This window comes from Trachinotus anak, unplaced genomic scaffold (assembly GCF_046630095.1).
Source record: "Trachinotus anak isolate AG129_WGS33_773 ecotype Australia unplaced genomic scaffold, CSIRO_AGI_Tana_v1 ptg000008l, whole genome shotgun sequence".
Classification (NCBI taxonomy): Eukaryota; Metazoa; Chordata; class Actinopteri; order Carangiformes; family Carangidae; genus Trachinotus; species Trachinotus anak.
Genome location: NW_027273859.1, coordinates 13,580,132 through 13,597,782, shown reverse-complemented (window position 1 = coordinate 13,597,782; position 17,651 = coordinate 13,580,132). Strand labels below are relative to the sequence as shown.

Sequence of the window (17,651 nt, the reverse complement as noted above, 5' to 3'; positions counted from 1 at the left end):
CTCAGAGTGCCTATTCATCACCCTGATCATCATCGCCAGCATCAGCAGCATCACCTGCGTATGTACACACACACACACACACACACACACACACACACACACACACACACACACACACACACACACACACACACACCTACAGCAGGAGGATAAAAGAGAAGAGAGCCCCAACAGTTCTGCAGGATTGCAAGCCAAAGGGAAAGAGGGAGAGAAACGCAGGGAGGGAGAGAGAGAGAAGAGGACGGACGATCCTGCTGGGGTAGGCAGAAACCCCTGACCCGTGCTCCTCTAACAATACATCTCAATAAACCACTGTACAGACAAATCTGATGAGTCAGACTTCAGAGGGAAAACAACAACATAAAAAGCTAGAGAGAGAAGAACCCCCCCACCCACCCAACCCTGCCTTCCCATCTCCACTCCACCTTGCCACTTCCTGCGAGGGGAGCTCCACTTCTTGTCTCTTAGTCACCAGTTAATCTAAAACTTTGTGCGCTCTGGCACTGCTCACTGTATTCCAGTTACTGGATGGTGCATGACTGAATCAACCCATGCCTTGATGTGTGGGAATTACAGCAGTAAAGTGGAGACACACTGACAAAACACAACAATAAACAATGTTTCCACCACATGGGCCACTGTCTGCTTGCCCAGTTTGCTCTTCAGCGTAATGTGCTCACAATATCTTAGCCAGATATATGTGTGTGCGTGTATTTGTGTGTGTGTCAAGTACAAGTATCAGGTACTATAAACCTTAAGATGCTCACTGAAATTCTTTATCACACACTTTGAATGTCGCAACAAGCATTTAATTAAACACCACTTCGGATAAAGGATTCATAACAAGATTAAACCTGTTTGCAAGGATGTGAAGACAAGTCATAACCATCGTATTCTGGGATTAAAGGTGAGAAAGTGATAAAGGTTGGTGAATCATAAGTCTCAACTTCATGGTCTAAATGTGCACCAAAATTTGCATCTGATCTCTAAATCCTTGTTTTTTTTTTGGCTGTAGACGCTACCATTGTAATGATGAAAAGAGAAACAACAGGCCACTCTCTGTGACAACCACAGGGAAGATGGAAGTAAACAGAGACACTGGAGTGAGGTGTTGTCTTTACACATTGTTTTGATGACAACAGTATTTTTAGGAAGACAGTCACCAGTTTGGACACATTTCCTCAGCTGACCTTGGTGACTTTGGAGATCCAAAATGCTCAATATTAAATAACTATTGATATATTTATCAATTTATACAGAAAAATATAAAGCATAACTGTAAAATTGTGAAATCATTTTTAAGTTCAGTCTTACGAAATGTTATTTCATCTCGATTTTTCCCACAATATCAGTTTTATAATAATAATAATAATAATAATAATAATAATAATAATAAATTATGTTAATGTGAAAAGAAGCAGATGAAATAACACATTATGATATGAACTGACAATAATCTATTGAGCTTTGGGTTTCCATATATTACTGCATCGTGCTACAGTTCCAGAAAGAGCAAGGAAAGCCACTTCAGGGCAAACTCACGTAGTCATGAAAGGCCTTGGCCTCACTGGAGTGTTCACATGTGTCTCTTCTCTCTGGAGCTGCACAGTACAGGTCCCAGAAAACACTGCAACAAACACAGAAGGCAGTCAGAGAGGAGAACTGTGACAGAGGAAGCACATTGAAACCTGAAAGATAAAACTAATAATCCATTTTAGTGGCAGACTAATCCTGCATCAAGCCAATAAGTTTGATTCTATTATCAATATTACAATAGATTGCTTTAGGTGTTAGACTGGGTTACAATTTGTAAACAACAAACTGGAGAAGAGCTTTTGGGAACAATTAATGAGATGATGACAAATAAAAACAGGAGGAGATGGAGGGAGGATTCTGTTCAATAATGTCCGAGACGAAAAAGCAGCATGAAGATGAAGGTAACCTGAATCATTACACAACACAAAGGCACTCACCACCACCATGAGTGGAGGAACCCCGGGGGTTCTCCTAATGTGATGTTCTTCTCCCATCGGATCTACACAGACAGAGAGAGAAAGAGACAGAATGAGATGCCTCAGAAACATACTGAGAATTAAAACATGCCCAACCTCTGAATTACCCGCTTTACGAGATTGAAGAGGTTGCAAGGGAATTCCTATAACACATGCCTGTATGTAATTATATTATGATTCTCATGCCTAGATTCATAAGTGGATAAGTGTGTGCCTGAAAGCCCATCTATTCACAAGTCAGTGAAAATGCATGTGTGCAGGTGTGTGTGTGTGTTCACTTGAGTCAGGAAGGTGCACAGAGTCTGAGGTCAGAGACATGTACCAGCCTGAGGAGCCCAGTCAAACCTTTGTACAACCCACACACCCTTCGCTCTGCTGCTCGCCCACAGTGTGTGTTTCATTCACTCTCTCCTACTCTCTGGTCCTTCCTTGTAACTCACTCCTGTCCTGTATGACTATATTTTGTTGCTTTTTTTAAAAGTACAATTATTATTACAGTATTTCTTCCTTGACTTTCTTTTTTTTCCTCACCTGTCAGATTGTCACTTTTGTGAAGTTACACAGCGATTCTCCGGTCATAGCTTAGTAACCATACACGGCTGGGCTGTCTCGTTTTGGATTTCTCCACATGTTGAAGCCATGTGCATGTATCTGTTGTATTCTGTATAAGAGTTTGGGTTGGTTTCTTTCTTTCTTTCTTTAGCTTTTAAATCAAAACCAAAACCAAAAACATGAATACATCAAGCTGCGTGTTTACCCTCTGTAATGGAACATTACTTCCAAGGCTTTATACTTTTATTTTGTGGGGCTGCACCATTTTACGCAACATGTTTGTCCTGGATGTTTTAAGAGTTAACAGTAGCACCTCTATCCTGCTCATTATTACATTTTACACCGGAGGAAATAATTAGTCGTACTTAGTCAGTCTTTTCTCTCATTGCATTGAAAGGGAAACATCTCGTGGTGCGGCAGCAGTAAGTATTGAGTTCAGACACTGTTTGACCATCTGACAAGCACCTCAGTTGAAGCGTTCTGACAGCTTAACACCTTGGTCAAGGTCAGCGACTAACACGAGTGCTGACATCACCCACAGTGGGGACGATTTATGTTTGCACACGATGTCACCATCCAAACAGCAGCTGTGGGCAGCAGTCAGACCGCTACTATCAGACTATGATGGTATTGTTTAGTCTGCCTCTCCTCTCTATAAACACACTTACATCATCTCTGTCGCTCAGGGTTTTCGAGTGATCTCATGTTCGTCTTTTTAATTTCCCTCGCTGCAATGTTTCATATGGGTATAAAAGAACGAGACTATTGCACCACCTGCTCTACTGGCGGTGTGAACAAGCACTAAAATAACAGGAAAAAGTGAATCACTGCGCTTTCAATCAGACTGTCCTGACCTCAGCTGCAGATCAGACACAGTGACTTTTAGAAGGAATGTCTTGCTTTGAAGTTTTTTTTTTTTTTTTTTTGGTGGGGGAAATCAGGAACTGCCTCCTTTTGTTTATCCCACATGCTTTCACTCTAAGTTAGCAGTTCTAGTGAAGACATCAGTTAACTTGAAACGTTATAGGCAGCCAGCAATTTCCATATACACCATGACAAAGATGGATTTTCCTCCCTCATCATTGCTCAAGTGGTACAAAAGATGTGGAATGGGCATGACATCCCTCGTTTCTCACATTTAATTGGCTGCAGCTCAGTCCAAACACGATTGCAGACAGTTCAGGTCAGGACACTTTTGAGCTTGCTCTTTTATCCCCCCTTCATCTGGAAAGCGTCAAAAAATAAAAAAAATAAAAAAAATAGCACCGACTATGCCCGCATATCCTGTCTTCTTGTGGTCTGCACTGCCGGGAGCTTCATTCATTTACCTACACCATGCTACAGTGAGATCCCTTCAGCATGATTATTGGCAGATGTAGGCTGTGTGTTGCAGGGGTTGCTCTCATTGCACCGAGAACTGAGATATACTAAAAGCCTCACTTTCAGAGTTTTCTTTCTGCCCGTACAAGTATTTTAGCCCTTTTAATATTCCCTTGCCGTCCATGCGTTTCCTTGTGTATTCTGTCAAGGTTTAAGTATATTTTTGTTATTACTGTTTGAGCCATCAGTTTAGTTTGACAGCTTCTTGTTGCCCGCTCTTCTGAGCTGTCTGTCTGTGCTTTGGTATTTACGTTTAGGTCTCCAGGTCTGATTCGTGACTCGTCTTTCTGGGCTCTTGCTTCCCGAGCCTGAGGATACACTGTAAACAGATGTGGATGATAAAAAGTGGATAACAGGCCTTTAAAGCCATGTATTCACTCCACCCCACTATTCCAGCGTAATGCTTACCCAGTGTGCGTGTGTGCGTGCACACATGTGCACGTGTATTGTATACAAGCAGCTCTGTTTATACTTGTTGCACTCTTGGCTAATGCGTTCCCACACTTGAACATGACACCGCCTATCCTTTTCATCTCTCACATCTGCGGAAGAGAGAGCAAGTAGTATGGCAGAGAGGAAAGGGTGTCAGAGAGACAGAGAGGTGTGTGTGTGTGTGTGTGTGTGTGTGTGCGCATGTGCACAAACACACTAAGTCAGAGTGATGAGAATTGGTGCCAGCTGATGATGTAACCTTTTCCATCCCCCCCTCTCTTTGTTCTCCTCTTCCTCTGGCCGATGTACAACAAGCCTCTAGCCACTGTCTTCTACATTGTAATTTATCGTCATTTAAGGCGAAGCAGCAGAATCAGCTGACCTCATTTTCACCCCGTCACCTTTTTACCTCAGCAGAATCAAAGTGAAGACAAGCTCTCAACTCAGAGAATTGGAGAGAAAGATCAAAAAGAGAGAGGAAAGATTACAAAGAGAGAAAGAAGAAGAATAATCAAAAAACAGGACAGGAGTGAGATTGAAGGAGATGGACAGACACCAGCTCCAGGCTGAGTATTAGAACTCTCCCTGTGCTCCTGCTCCAGTCCCATTAAATACAACACTAATGTTAGGAACCTGTTTGCTGCTACTAACCTGTTGGCTCAGCACTGTGAGGCCAGGCTAATTCAATTAGCTGCTTCACTTACTGGACACATTGCATGAGGGTCAGACCACCCTTCAGACTGTACACAGAAAGTACACGGCCTGTGCTCTCTGACAAACAAACAGATACAGCGTGACTTACCTCTGAGAGAAAGGTCTGTGCTGACTTCTGTGCTCCTACATGCAGCAGGTACTCGTAAACATACAGAGCTAACCTGCACAGAAAAATAAAGAAGACAGTGGGAGGACGTGAGTTAGTGTGGTCATTAAGATCCAGACTGTCAACAGCAGATGTTAGGAGAGTGAAAAAACAGACTGAAAAAAATATAAGAAAAGTGAAGGCAAACATGTACAATAAGAGACAGAGAGTTAACAGTAACAGTCTTGGCTTCACAAGCAGACAAAAATTAAACATTTGAAATTCCCGCCTTCACATCACAGTGAGTTTCACGACTTTCTCACAAACGTTTCCTGGTCATGTCTGTCCAACTTTGGGGCCAGAAAACAACTGCTTTGGGACCACAGACAATCATACTTCCTGCTCCATATTTAAGATAAATCCATTCTTAAAAGAGAGTTTCTCTCAGGATTGCCTAAAAATAAAAGACGCAGGAGCCTACGCATGGATACAAATTGCTATGCAGCTCCAGGATGCAGCGATGTGCAGTGATGTGTGAGGGCGTCACAGTCTGTTACAGATCTCTCCAGAAACGAGAAAGATGCACAGCAGCTTAGGAGCACTAATCATCTCCTGAATGCCAAACAACAGACAGGGCAACCTTTTAAGACATCTGAAATTCAGCCAATGTTATGCTTAATCTAAAACCCACCTGTTTGAAGAGCAAACAGCACGGTGATAGGAGTATGCTTGGTGGGACTACACTGTGAAACACCTCAGCCTCGTGCCTCGGGCTCTCCACAGACTTCCTCCCATGGCTTTGATCGCAGTAAGAATTAATTACAGGCTTGATTTGTTAATCAATTCTCCTCCCAGTGTGTCTGTGCCTGTACTAACAGCAACTTAGAGAGGAGGGGGGGCTGAGGATCTGCTGGTCTATAACTACAAGATAAACACTGATCCACAGGAGATCAATAGCAGATCACATCGACTCCACAAATGGCACCCTGTAGACTTAGAAAGAAGTCCGGTGCAACAGCATTTAGTCACTGTACTGGGCTGTGAATAACGAGGTTTCTCATGGATTTAGCAAAGAAGGCAATGAGCATGTAGGCCTACATTTGTGACTGATCCTCACAAAAATCTATATTACCCAGCTTGGGGGCTGATTGGTGTGACTTATCAGGTGCTTGACAAACACAGTCGTTGAAATGTTTTTATTTTATATTCCTGAGATGTAGGCTACTGTATGTATTTAGCCATATTAGAAAATGCATGCCCAATTAGAAGTTGAGGTACTGGAGTATAATGGGACATCAAGTGTGTTCATTTAGCAAATTCTTTCCCCATAAATCATTTCTGCTCATGGTGACTCAATTAAATTACTGGTTTTGTCAGACCAAAACTCATAAAAAAAAGATGCACTGTTTACTATTCTATATGACAAAAAAAACAAAAAAACAAAATGATATAAAGCCAACACATTTTCACACATGTAGCTGGAACTAATGCATATTTGGTATTTACGCTTTCAAAATAAATTGCATTATTAGTTAATTATGAAAATAGTTGAAGATTTATTTTCTGTTAATGGACAACTTGATTAATTGACATATAGATGTGATGTAGACACAGAAAACTGAAGCTGAAGTGTGACGCAGCAGAAGCTTTGACCTGGAGTTCGATGTGTCTCTGTGTGTTTGTCCGTAGATGTTGATGATTATGTATTGTCAGGAGTGAAAGATGGTCACACCAGGACAGCAGCTGTCCCAGAACCCCTGCTGGAAGGTGCTACCAGCCTGCTGTAGCCGATCCAGACTCCTCTTATATCGAGGTAAAAATAAACTCCCCAGACAGCCCTGTCTGCCTGTCTGAAGATGATGGACTGCACACCTTTCGGCTTTGCACAAAGGTACTCTGCCCCCCCCAACCAACCAACACCCCCACACCCTACCCTCTCTCTCCTCCATTTCCATCTCTCTTCTTCATCATTTTCATCTTCAGTCTCCACCTCTCTCTCACTCTCTCTCTCTCTCTGTGCCTTTACTGTCTTGCCTGTGTTCTGCTTTCCTCCTGTCCTCTTTTTGGTAAGAGGCCATGTTCATTTAATGATGGAAGGATGAAGGAAACCTCTTCCTCTCCGTCTAGCTGTCCCTCTCTCTCCATCCCTTCCTCTCTCCACCCCTCCCCCCGTGGCCGGGCAGTAATGTTTAACCAAATAGACAGAGACAGAACGTTTCACAGGGACAAGGTTAACGGAACAATGAGGGGCTTGACAAAACTCTTGACACCTCGACAACTGAACATGAATAAAAGATGTGCTCATTTTTTTCTTTTTTCCCCAGACAGTGTACAACTCTGAACACTTCTAGAAACAAACTTGCTTGGTTGCTCTGTTCTGCATCGTTTTCCTGTCAATCTGTTTAAATCTGTCAACTCCCCTGTGAACCCTAACCCCAGCCATGGCAGCCTCAGTATAGAACCATTTATTAACACTGAAAGAGCTGATGTTTCTGCATCATAGCGATGATGCAGAGCCTGATCGGCTGCATGAACAAATTCATTGAATCAGTGGGAATAAATAAAGAAATGAAAGCTCGTCCTCAGCATGCATTGGCCTGTATCCAGCCAGCTATGTATTACCACACACACACAACCACAGCCTTGCTTGGACTGAAAGGTTTGACCTGTGATTGATTTCTCAGGAGCTCTAAGACGTGACCTTTGGCCAGGGTCAAAGAAAGTGAGGAAACCATAGAAAGGTGGGCGGATGAGGGCGGCGGTGGGGAGATAGGTGGTTCAAGAAAAGAAAGAGAAACATTAGAGGGTATCAGGGGTGAATAGGCTAATGCAAGTTGGAGAAGAGATGAAAGGGCAGGAAAAATGAAGGATGTCTTAATTCATTCACTGCTCCTGACCTTAAAACACAACAGTTTAAATGCACTGATGCTTGAAAAAATACACACATAAATCATACTTAAACCACTCCTCTCTCTCTCTCTCCCTCCCTCTCTTTTTAACACTCACCAACAGTAGAGAGGCAGAGTTGAAATGGGACTGATAAGCAGGCAGCAAAGCAGCAGATGAAGGCACTTTGTTAGCATTCAGTGTATCTATTGAACTTTAACTCAAAACTACTAATTTCCTCAAAGACGAGTGATAGGCTTTGAAAACACTAAACCCCTCACACTGCTCTCTCATTGTTCACTTACCACTTGTTCAGCCGAGCCTCCCGCTGATAAAAAGCGCCCAACTATGTGGAACTCATCTGACTGACAGAGTCAAAATACTGAGCGGAGATAAGGGTTGAGGATTAGAGGACGGGGGGGGGGACTGTTCAAGGTTAAAAAACCTCTAAATTTCACACATTGAAGTGAAAGCATTAAAGAGACTCCATTGTCATTTAATAAACTGTCATTTTAAATAATCTCTGCATTAGCATTTGAGGTAAAAGAGCTCAAAGTGAGGCAGCCAATGCATTAATAATGTTTTTGATTCCACATTAGGTCACTCACATTAAAGCTCTTTTGGTGTTTGCCCTTGCTGTCGGACATACACCAGAAAATTGAAGACATTTTTTATTTCCGGCCTGTCTGCCCTGGCAATTTGTGTTGTAAATAAGAACCACTTTACATTAATCACAACTGCAACCAGGATGATTGAAGAGATCAGGTGGCTCCCACTTTGCTTCCTCTCCCTGTGTGTTAAGCTGTGTGTGTGTGTGTGTGTGTGTGTGTGTGTGGCGTGGGAGGTAGTTGTGGTGAGTGGGTAGTATTGGAGAAGGTGGGGCAGAGAGGGGAACTTTAAGATCCTCACCTGACCCCTTTCTCCTTCAAATTCAAGTGGTTTTGTCTTCTGTGAGTCACATTTAATTAAATTCATATTTGAAGCCGACCCTGATTCCTGTCTGATTCTGTAAATCTGCACAAGACCAGACAGCCAGCGCGCTTCCACAGTCAGAGACTGAGCTTAGCTTGATGAAGGCAGCAGGCAGAAACAGTGACCGGCTCCTGTGCTGTCTTGTTACTGAGCCTTACAGACAGAGGAGAGCAGGAAGAAGGGGAGAGTACCTTGCAGCTCAACCACAGCCTCAGCTTAAGGCATAGACATGAACCTATTTTCACAAGATCAGCATTTAGTAGAGACCAGTAGATCACTTTTAATCAATTTTACTGCCATGGCGATCAAAGTCTGGCAGAGCCTCCAATCACAACAGACAATGGCTTCAGTGATTGGATTTGCCTGTTATAGATTAGCTCCAGATTATTTCACTCTTGTTAAAGATGAAATGGAAAAGTGATTATACTTCTGATGTGAATCGGCATGCTAATTGACATATTTACAAGATTTGCTCCTCTGCTGACACAGCCTAACAACACACATTTAACCAGGAAAAATCTAATTAAATGTTAAGTATGTGAAAAGAGAAGTACATTCTTTCCAGTAAACATGCCATCCCCATCAATGATGCACAAGTCACCTCCTCAGCAGATTTGTAATAATTACAGTACAACAGTGCATTAGTTGTAAATAGCATTTCTTATATTGAAAAAAAAAATAGTGCATGTAACAATTTTCCTTTTGTAGCTGCAAATATTTTTCCATAAAAACATGCAGCATCACACAGTAAAAACACCCCCCTCCAAGGAAGATGCCATAAATTTGCCTTCTTTGCCTAAATTAAATTCTGGTGTTGGGTGTGGGCAGCGGCAGGAAATCAGCTCTACCCACAGAAAGCGAGGAACACAATCTTTCTTCTAAACAGCATTTAGTGGTTGTGTGGCCAGAGAAGGATGTCTTGTGTCCTTTGGTGCTCTATATGTTAGGATCACAGGCTGCAAACTGACCCGTACAGTAGTAAGAGTACGCTGTGTGTTTATTTTATTGCTGTTAAATCAGATGAGTTCTGGACTTTAAGCATACATTTTTTCTGCCACAAGAAATTGTAAACACAGCATTGATATATTCTCCTTAAAGTTCTTAAGGCCAGCTTGTTAACAAACAGGAGCTTATTTACACAACCAAGACACACAACATTAACATTAGCATTCATTTGGAGTCCTATTTCTGGACACGAATACAACTCCTTTTACCTCTATTTGGTTCTCCACCACCAGGGAAATCTGTGGCTCTTTAAATGCTCCATGTCGTTCACCAGCTAGTTGCTAATAGAGGTAGAGGTAATGAGGTGAAATTAATGTAACTGATACCCAAGTATGTAGTGTATACAGTACAAGTGAGAAACAGAAATCAAACTCAGGTTTAGCGGTTAGAGTCTCTGGATGGCGTCAACCAGGAGTTAACCAACAATGTCTCATATGAATGGGACACACACAGGTTGAACACATGAAAATAAATCTGACAAGTGATTTTCTAAGGTAAACCTTATTAGACAAATAAATGACAGAAAAATAAGAGCAAACATGCAGAGCCTGAACCATACTCCCCTCTCCACTCCCACCACAGATGGAAATTACAGAAAGAGAGAGAAAATAAGAGAAAGAGCAGGATGGGGTGACAGGAGTGTAGCAGAGAGGGATGAAAGGTTCTGGTGAGGAGAGGAGACTGAAGAAGGAGGATTAGAGACAGAAAAAGGCAGATGGGCAGGATGGAGGTGATGGGTGCTGGCGGATAAGCGCCGAGATAAATACCGGTGAGATCTGTAAACTTTCATATTCTAATGTTGAGGATTCTCAGTGCGATTGGTGTCTCAGTGAGCCAAGCACCCTGCTGTGACCTCCTTCTGCAAATTAACACAAAATCCAGCAACAAAAACAGTCAGGCTGAACCAGACTGGAATCCCAACATTCTGCAAGAGAAGAATAAAATGACTACATGCTGTGTTGAAAACACAACATACAGAAAGGACAGAACGCCTTAGAGTATGCATTGAATTTCATTATATTTTTATAAAATGAATTTCAATGAGTTCTGTGTGAGAGCTAATAACAATGGAAAAGTAATCCTCGATTGAACTAAGTCACAGTCAGGAAGTTGAAATATTGTAATTATCTCCTGGATATGCTTACCTACTACAAAAGGCTAAATTATGGTCTTAAATCTCTGCTGTGTGTTCACAGCAAAGAATAATGTTAGTAAAAGTGACACTGTGAAGTATCTACTGAGAGCTACAGTGTCTTTGAAGCACTTTTCTTTCAAGCAAATGGAATACTTTACAAAATAATAAAGCAATAAGGAGAAATAAAGTCACCCCTTTAAATTTCCTATGAACAAAAAAGCAGTACCACCTTAAAATAAATTAGGCCCGCAGGAAACTCTAGTCAAAAGTCATGATGTTTAGTTCCAGCACTGCTTCCAGTGCTGTGCTTTTATTACCTCTGCTTAGGAGGTTTTGTTTTCACCTGTGTCTGTTTGTTTGTTGATTTGTTTGTTTGTCAGCAGGATTATGCAAAAAGTGCTGAACCGATTTACACCAAACTTGGTGAAGGGCTGAGGTGTGGGCCAGGGAAGAACCAATTACATTTCATTTCATTGCGGATGACTTTCTGCGAATTTGAATTTTTTCCTCTTAAGTCTGGTGTATGTTGTTTGACATTGGTATGCGCTCTACTGAGTGTATTTTATAGTTTGTTTGCCTGTCAGCAGGATTTTGCAAAAATTACTGAACCGATTTTCACCGAACTTGATGGAGGGATGGGGCATGGGCCAGGGAAGGTGCTTCTTTCCTAAACATTGTATATATATGACATGATAAGACATTTTTCAACATTTCTGTGAGTTTCTTAGGAAATAATGTTTGGATTGTGATGTACAAAATCAGGCGCATTCATGGTGTTGCTATGACTTTGTACAGTCTGGTTCAGATCACAGATGTGTAGGATTGTTTGGCCTTGGCAGAGGTATACGCTCTACTGAGTGCCATTCAAGACATGTAGTTAATCAGATATCTCATTCTGTTTTCATCAGTCCAGGTGACGATCTACTCGTGCCCCTTTGCCAGTGTAGCTTGTTTGGACAATGTCAGGATTTTTCAGAATTTTCTACATCATAACAATCTGCATTATGTATGACTGATGCAATACAGGCACTGACAACAGTACCCACAAACACAAAGACAGTTTCCTTGTTCAAAATGAGCCATACAATGAACAACATGCATCAGCTTTGTCCAGGGTCAGTCATTGTTACAACAAGCTGGTTGTGTAGGTGCACTAAAGCCAGATGGTTGCTTTCTACACACTGACTGACATGGGATTTTTGAGGCTGAAACTCATACCAATATTTGGAGTTTTAAAAAATATCCAATATACCAGCCTAATAATTTCACATATCTGTACTGCAGTTTCTTATTGGAGGACACACACACTGAAACTGATCCAACTGCAATAAGCTTATATTGGCCCATATATTGGCCTGGCTGATTATCAGTGTAGCTCTATTGCTGTCATCTTTACATATAGGCGTTTTCACTGTTGTTTACAGTGGTTTATTGCTTTTTGTTTGTATCCTTGATCACTGACTTGCACTGTCTTTTCATGATATCACACCTCGCCACGAGAGCTGCAGGCCATGAGAGCAACACAAGTCACAGACCCTTGTCTTTGACTCTGAGGTGGGATCATCAGCATTATCATTGTCAGCAAGCCCAGTCTACATTGAAGCCAAGCCACCTCTAACTCTCCAATCAAACTTCCAAAAGCCCACCATCAGAGACAGGCCACCTGTGGATGAGGAGCGTTGGCAGCTTGGGCCCCTGACAACTCTGGCGAGAATAGAGAAGGACCCCGCCATAAAAGAGAGCACAACGATCAAACTGCTGCCCCTGCTGAGGACAGCCCTGTGTGTGACAGCCAAACACTTTCCCTGATTAATCAAGCCTAGCAGCGGGGCTTTATGTGCCATTAAGAGCCTTGCAAAATGACTTCACTTCATTCATTAAAGTGGAGCATCCTCTGCGGGTAGAGCGGCTCTGCTTGCCAGATAGACAGACAAGTGAAAGCTGGGAGAGGGATGCTGGTGGGGCAGCGATGAGGGTGGCGGGGGCACTGAGGCAAGATAAACAACGACAAATATAGACCCATTACAATGCTGAATAATTCATCTTATATGCAGGGCTTCAGGAAAACAAGGAAGGGAAAAAACAACAGCCCAGACAACCATGAGGATTATAGAGCCTTTATACAGAGAAGAGCATCTCAAAACAGGACTATTTGTGCACACACCTTGTATATGAAAGGTACAGCGACAGGATCATGGCCAAATTACTTTACATGGAAAATCAGGTTCCAGTGGACTAATCCCTGATGCATTTCATTAAGCAAAAGTAAAGTTTTAATGAATCTGGGCAGGGGAGCTAGGTGTGAGTGGATTAACAGTTTGAAAGCATGTTAGCTGCCTACAGTGGCTGCTTTGAGCTATTACTTTAACTCTTCCACAAGCAGACAATTCACATAAACAAAAGTGGGAATATTTACAGTAAAACTCACACACACAGTTAGAAAGAGGCAAAGAGCAGAAGCCAAAAAGAGTGAGAGAGTACAGAATGTAAAGGCAGTGATTCACATTGGTAGCACTAAGAGAAGGGCAAAGATGGGTAATTTACCAGTCAACAGAGAGATAAAGACATAGAGATGGAGAGAAAGATAAGGAGAGAACGATTAGCAGCAGCAACAAGAGAACTGGAGGGTAAAAAGGAAGAGAAAGAAGAAAAGGGGGGGGGGGGGCAGAAGTGAGATGGAGAGAGACAGAGAGGAAGGAGAGAGTAAATGATTAATGAAAGGAGCTGGGAAGTGCAGGGGAGGTCAGGACGGAGCAGAAGAGGAGTGATGCTGCAGCTTGTGAGCAAAACTGAAGAGGACAGCATTATGAACATGCCTGCTGCTGTCACACACCTTCATCAGGGGGGATCCCTGAGAGAGTCTGCGCCGGTACTAGGCTGACGCATCCCCTTAATACGAGATTTGCACAAGAATAAGAGGCTGGATCGCTGCCAGTAAATTTCTCCCCTTTTCATTTATAAAGACAAAAACTAGTTGGTCAGCCAACAGTGTGTGGTTATATAAAACCTGCATTTTCACCAAGTTTATATTATCATGTAGAAGAAAAGATCATTGGGATGATTTCCTACTTAAACGTGATAAAACACAGACACACAAGACTTCCATTAGACTGCTTCAACTTCTTGCCGTATCTCAAGTAAAATACATGCCTTCAATTAATTCCCAACTGGCATGTGCTGTGGCTCTATCGCTGGCTGCTCGCTGATGCATTTCTAATTGGTATTTTTGCTGATGGTCACAAGTTAAATCTATATTCTCCATTACCCTTCCACGGCATCCCCTGGGGTCTCTCTAATGGCTCCTGCTAAAGGCAGAGCACTTGAATAGAGATACTCATATAGAGTATATTGTCTCTGGCGCTGACTGGCCTCTGTGTAGACTTCAGTTGCAGGTTCGGTGCGTATCGTTGAGAGTCAGAGGGAGCAGTGAAAAGTTCACTCCAGCTTTGAAGATTAACAAAAACGCATGTCATAATCCCACATAGAAACAGCCTGAGGAGAGACACTCATAGTCAAATAAGCTGCGTTTTATCTGCTCATGTCCCCTGTTTTGTCTCCACTGAGATGGTCTCACATGCTGCTTTGTTGAGCAAATGTTTGTTGTAGCCTTTATCCGTCTCACTTCCACAACACGTAGTAAAGCCCACAGTGGAGCTTTGGCTGGGTGACAGGCCTGAATGCTCCAACACCAGCTTGGCAAAGAGCAGTGGTGGCCTGCGCTGGCTAAGAACGGTCAGGGTGATCACTGCTGGTTGACTTCAGAGCCGTGTGAGAGGCTGACCAGCAGCACAAATAAAATCTCTATGACATTATGCGAGTGGCTTATAAATGCTTGCGGCATTTGAGGGACAGTGATGTTGACACACAGCATTATACTGTCTGTCTGCAATCAGCTGATTCAAGAAAATAACATTAAGAGGGAAAGTTTCTCACATTTGTCATATAATAAAGAGGCAAAACTGTACTTGTGGCTGTAAAAAGGTGAAGCAGCTCTTGCTACATTCCTCCTGCATAGAGTGGAATTTGCCAGTTGAAAGATGAAATGTCATGCGTAAAAGTATAAGTCAAAAGAATGAAGCTCATATCCTGACAGAAAGGAAGAGTCCTGCATTCTTTGGCTCACCTCAGAGTAGTCCTTGTGTTTATCTTTCATTAACTAGAGATCCCAGAATCCTCTCCTCCCCTTCCCCACCCTTGGGACAGTCCAATACAAGGTGAAAATAGATGTTGTAAAACAGGCACTTGAAAGACAAATATTAAAACACTAAAGGTTATAATGTTGGGAAATAATTCAGATGGACAATGTTTAGTTTTTGTTTACATTATTATTACTGTATGTAGGTATTGGTTGGCCATTTATTCTCTGTAAGATTCATGTCTTTTAATGGCAAATGCCCACCAGAGCCCAAAGTGAAGTCAATCATCTACAATGCACTACAATGTTGCTGAAAAGTGACCAATATGCTATTTTTAGCCTTGATTAGGAAGGAGAATAATGTATGAGAAAAAAAAAACCATAAACTCAAAACTCTGTAGTAATCCAAGCTACAGGGCGAAGACTGATAACAGCAAAACTTCATCTAGATACTGTGACCACAAGTCCAACTGTTGACTGTTGTTGCAAATCTCCACCCTGTGTTGTAAGTGTAGCACACACTGTGTTCCCAAAAGACTACACCCAGAAGTGGTTATCATCAAATTTGTGCGTCAAGAAAAATTGTAAACAGAACAGAAAGTCAAACAGAGACTAAACTAAATATTGCGTAATCATGTGAACACTCGGCCTTGTCCAGCCTTAGTCAGGATGCATCAAGCCCGTTCACTAGATTGATTGTTGGTATTGATACTGACCTGACTTTGACTTCAGTCAGTTCTTAGTCACGGTCATTGTAACTGTAAGAAATTCATGAAGCTTCAAGAACAATATATTTCAATATATTAAATATATGAGCATCAATAAAGATGATAATAACTGATGTGCACTGTAGTTACAGACTCATGTAACATTACATTTCTAACAATCACAGTTGCTATCAGTATCTTGAGTTCAGATATGAAAATATGTAATGTTAGGAATAAAAAAATAGGAAATCCAAGCAGGTATTGGAGCAACTTCCTCCTTATTGGCCTCACCTTAACTTCACTGTTTAATCTGATGACTATTTTCTGGTCTACAAAATGTTAGAAAATAGCAAAAATGACAGGATATTTGACAACTGACTACTGGTTTCAGATTTTACAGTTACTCTACTCTTATTTGTAGCTGACAAGTGTGCTTTCTCAGTTTTTTTTTTTTTTGTTTGCATTCCTGCTTTATGTCACTGGAGTAAAGTGTATGCCTTGGCAGCGGCATAAGAATATTGATAAATTCATCACTGTGCTTTGTGTTTGTGTATCCATGAAAGCACTGACTGTGAGTTCAGTGGGTGGTGTGTACCAGACTATACTGACTGGGTGGTGGCAGCTCTGGCAGGATACACTCCCCCACTCGCATCTTGAAAACAGCAGCATTAGTGCAGCTGCAATTAAGACTTGAACAGACAATACAATAAAAAGGAAGCACACCCCCGCTTGATACAGGCCCAATCAGACAAAGTGAAACAGTTCTCGTTCTGTCAGCGGAGCAGAGACTCGACTTTCTCACAGAGCAGACAACAATACCCAGGGCTAAGATAACAGGAAATGCCAGCTTATCAGAGAGAGGGAGAAACAGAGAGAGCATGATGGGTAAGCTCGCTGTTTACCAACACTCCAATTGTGCAAAAATCCAGCTGTGTCCTTTTATATGAAAATCTATCATTTACACAGGTTACAGCCCGTAAGATTTTTCTACAACTGATATTTGTTTGCAGAACATGTAAAGTGGATAAAATAAATAAAAGCAGAGGCAAATCCATCACTTTCTTAATTTGAGTTCCATTTCATTGGCTTTGATTTGTTTAGATTGAGTCACCTCTCGTGGGGAGTTTGTTTAATTTCACAGCTGAAAGAACACCAATGATTTTTAGGAGTGTTTTCCTTGTTCAACTTTTTCTACAAGCTATTACAGTAAATCTTGAATGCAACACAGCCATAAAGCCCAGAATATTAAACTGCTGTTTACAGAGAGAACTTCGGGTACGGTGACAACACTTAGTGATCATATGGAGTTAATTACTGTGTTCTTTTAAAGTCTCTTTATACAGTTTCTCAGGAAGAGGAGCGTTCAAAGGATTGTGACTATACAGGCTACGAAGAGCAGCAACAGAAAAACTCCAACTCCGTGTACTGTGTACAACAACCCCACAATAACACAAGCTATAGACATGCTGGGGGGGTGACTGAAAGGCTGCACTCAATTTCTGTCAGTGAGAGCAAACTGAAACTGCACATTTCAAATTTTTAGTCTCCCCTTCTTGACAGAAATTTGTGCAGCCCTTCAGTCCTCTCCCCAGGATGTCTATTTAACCAACTCAGACCCTCAATCATGTCGCCGCGC

The 17,651-nt window shown here is 41.9% G+C and overlaps 1 protein-coding gene across 1 annotated transcript in view; it reads right to left on the bottom strand.

Annotated features, from left to right (window-relative positions):
- The window catches only part of LOC139623997 (single-stranded DNA-binding protein 2), a 49,982-nt gene that overhangs the window by 23,773 nt on the left and 8,558 nt on the right, over positions 1-17,651 (bottom strand). Inside the window, exons 2-4 of the mRNA XM_071482722.1 lie at positions 5,179-5,251; positions 1,974-2,035; positions 1,543-1,627 (exon numbers count right to left, since the gene is read on the bottom strand). Coding sequence (XP_071338823.1) covers positions 1,543-1,627; positions 1,974-2,035; positions 5,179-5,251 — 220 coding nt within the window. The remainder of the gene's footprint in view (positions 1-1,542; positions 1,628-1,973; positions 2,036-5,178; positions 5,252-17,651) is intronic.